Source organism: Lutra lutra, chromosome X (genome assembly GCF_902655055.1).
Source record: "Lutra lutra chromosome X, mLutLut1.2, whole genome shotgun sequence".
In the NCBI taxonomy this organism is placed as follows: domain Eukaryota; kingdom Metazoa; phylum Chordata; class Mammalia; order Carnivora; family Mustelidae; genus Lutra; species Lutra lutra.
The window spans coordinates 47,329,309-47,331,351 of NC_062296.1; the positions used below are offsets into that span (position 1 = coordinate 47,329,309).

Here is a 2,043-nt window from a genome sequence, read left to right on the forward strand (position 1 = left end):
TTATTCATCAACGAATCTCTGAGGAAATGTCACTTCCTCAGGGCACTTTGTGTATCTAAGACAGAACTACATGTCCCCTCCCCAGAATATTCTATCCTTTCACCTGGTGTTCTTTTTCTCTATAGCGATTTATCTTCACTGATGCTGCATGTTATTTGTTAATAGATTCTAGGCCTGTGTTCCCAACATGGATCTGATTTGTTCACTGATATATCCCCAATTCCTCCAGTGGTGGCTGGCACACAGTAGCAGTTAATGAAATGTTAAATCAAAGTACAAAGAACCAAAAATTGCCTAAGGTCTAGAATGACTGTCCAATAATCAGATTCACCAGTGGCGCAGAAACACATTAATGACATTTAAAAGTGAACAACTTCTTTTGAGATTTTTTTTTTCCAGCCCTTTCTTCCTTCAACATGGTAAATGAAACTCACTGGCCTGGGAGTTGCCTCCATCTATCAACTTTTGGTCAGTGAAGAAGTTTCAGAGAAAATAATACAATTATCAATCAGCAAAAGTGGGGAGGGGACAAAGGGGGAAAACTAAGCAGTAGCCTCAATGGGGCATTCCCGGGCCAAATGCCCGGACTCGCCACAGCGGTAGCAGTTGACTTCGCTTGCTTTGCTGCAGTTGATGGCCACGTGGCCGATCTCACCACACCGGTAGCACTTGACTTGGGTACAGTCTTTCTGAATATGGCCATATTCCCCGCAAGAGTAGCACTTCGGCTCTTCCTGACGGTCACAGTCACGAGCCAGATGGCCTGGTCGGCCACAAGTGTAACAGCACTGCTCTCTCTCTCTCTTTGGCTCCATACAGTCTTTAGCGATGTGGCCACTTCTCCCACAGTTGTAGCAAATGTCCTCGAGAAGGTCACAGTTCTTAGCATAATGGCCAGACTCACCACAGCGGTAGCAGATGTCAGACAGGTTGGTGGAACTGCACGGAGACCCTCTACCACGGCCTCTGGCTCCGCGCCCTCGACTCCCTCTTGCCCTAGGACATCCCCGGGCCCAGTGGCCAGACCGTCCACACTTGAAACATTCGTTACTGCTCATGGCTGCGGTGAGATCTTAGGGTGAGCCGGCCCACCACTGCCCCGGAGGCTCCGACACGACTCCCCTTACGGCAGTTCAGAAACAAGTGGCGGTTTTTCTCTAGGGACCTCAGCAACGTCACAGAAGGTTTGCACACGGCCCCAGTTATGTGTCACAGACATTCCAGCTGCCCTTCCCCCTCACCCCGCCGGCCTGCCTGCCCGCCCTTTCCTTCCATCCTGGAAGTCAAAAGCATGGCTGAGTGTTGGTGTTTTCTGCCTTTTTTTTTTTTTAAAGATTTATTTATTTATTTGAGAGAGAGAGCATATGAGAGAGAGCAAGCATGAGAGGGAGAAGGTCAGAAGGAGAAGCAGACCCCCTGCTGAGCAGGAAGACCGCTCTGGGACTCGATCCTGGCACTCCAGGATCATGACCTGAGCCAAAGGCAGTCACTCAACTAACTGAGCCAGCCAGGCGCCCTGTTTTCTGTCTTTTTTAAAAAATAAACACGTGGATCTTTAAGGTTGTTTGAATCCTTCCCTTTTCAGAAAATATACCCTATAAGATTTCTTACACTTAAGAATTAGATCTTCATGATCTAGTAGATGAGAACGTTTTTACATATGCCCTATGGACATAGGAAAAATACGTATGAGATGTAGCTAATCCAGTAAATGAAAGAAACTATAGTAAGTTAGTTCCAACCTTCTTTTTTGTTTTAAAAAAATAAAATACAAATGTTCATATATATATAGGACACAGAAGGTAGGAAAAAAATCTTTTTTTTTTTTAGATTTTATTTATTTATTTGACAGACAGAGATCACAAGTAGGCTGAGAGGCAGGCAGAGAGAGAGAGGAGGAAGCAGGCTCCCCCTGAGCAGAGAGCCTGATGCGGGGCTCGATCCCAGGACCCTGCTCGATCCCAGGACCCTGGGATCATTACCTGAGCTGAAGGCAGAGGCTTTAACCCACTGAGCCACCCAGGCGCCCCAGGAAAAAAATCT

The 2,043-nt window shown here is 46.8% G+C and overlaps 1 protein-coding gene across 1 annotated transcript; it reads right to left on the reverse strand.

The window, feature by feature from the left end:
- ZCCHC13 (zinc finger CCHC-type containing 13) lies at positions 1 to 1,146 on the reverse strand. Its single transcript, XM_047716108.1, has one exon. The coding sequence runs from the start codon at positions 1,056 to 1,058 to the stop codon at positions 543 to 545; it is 516 nt and encodes a 171-aa protein (XP_047572064.1). The 5' UTR covers positions 1,059 to 1,146; the 3' UTR covers positions 1 to 542.
- Between the last annotated feature and the right edge of the window lie 897 nt (positions 1,147 to 2,043).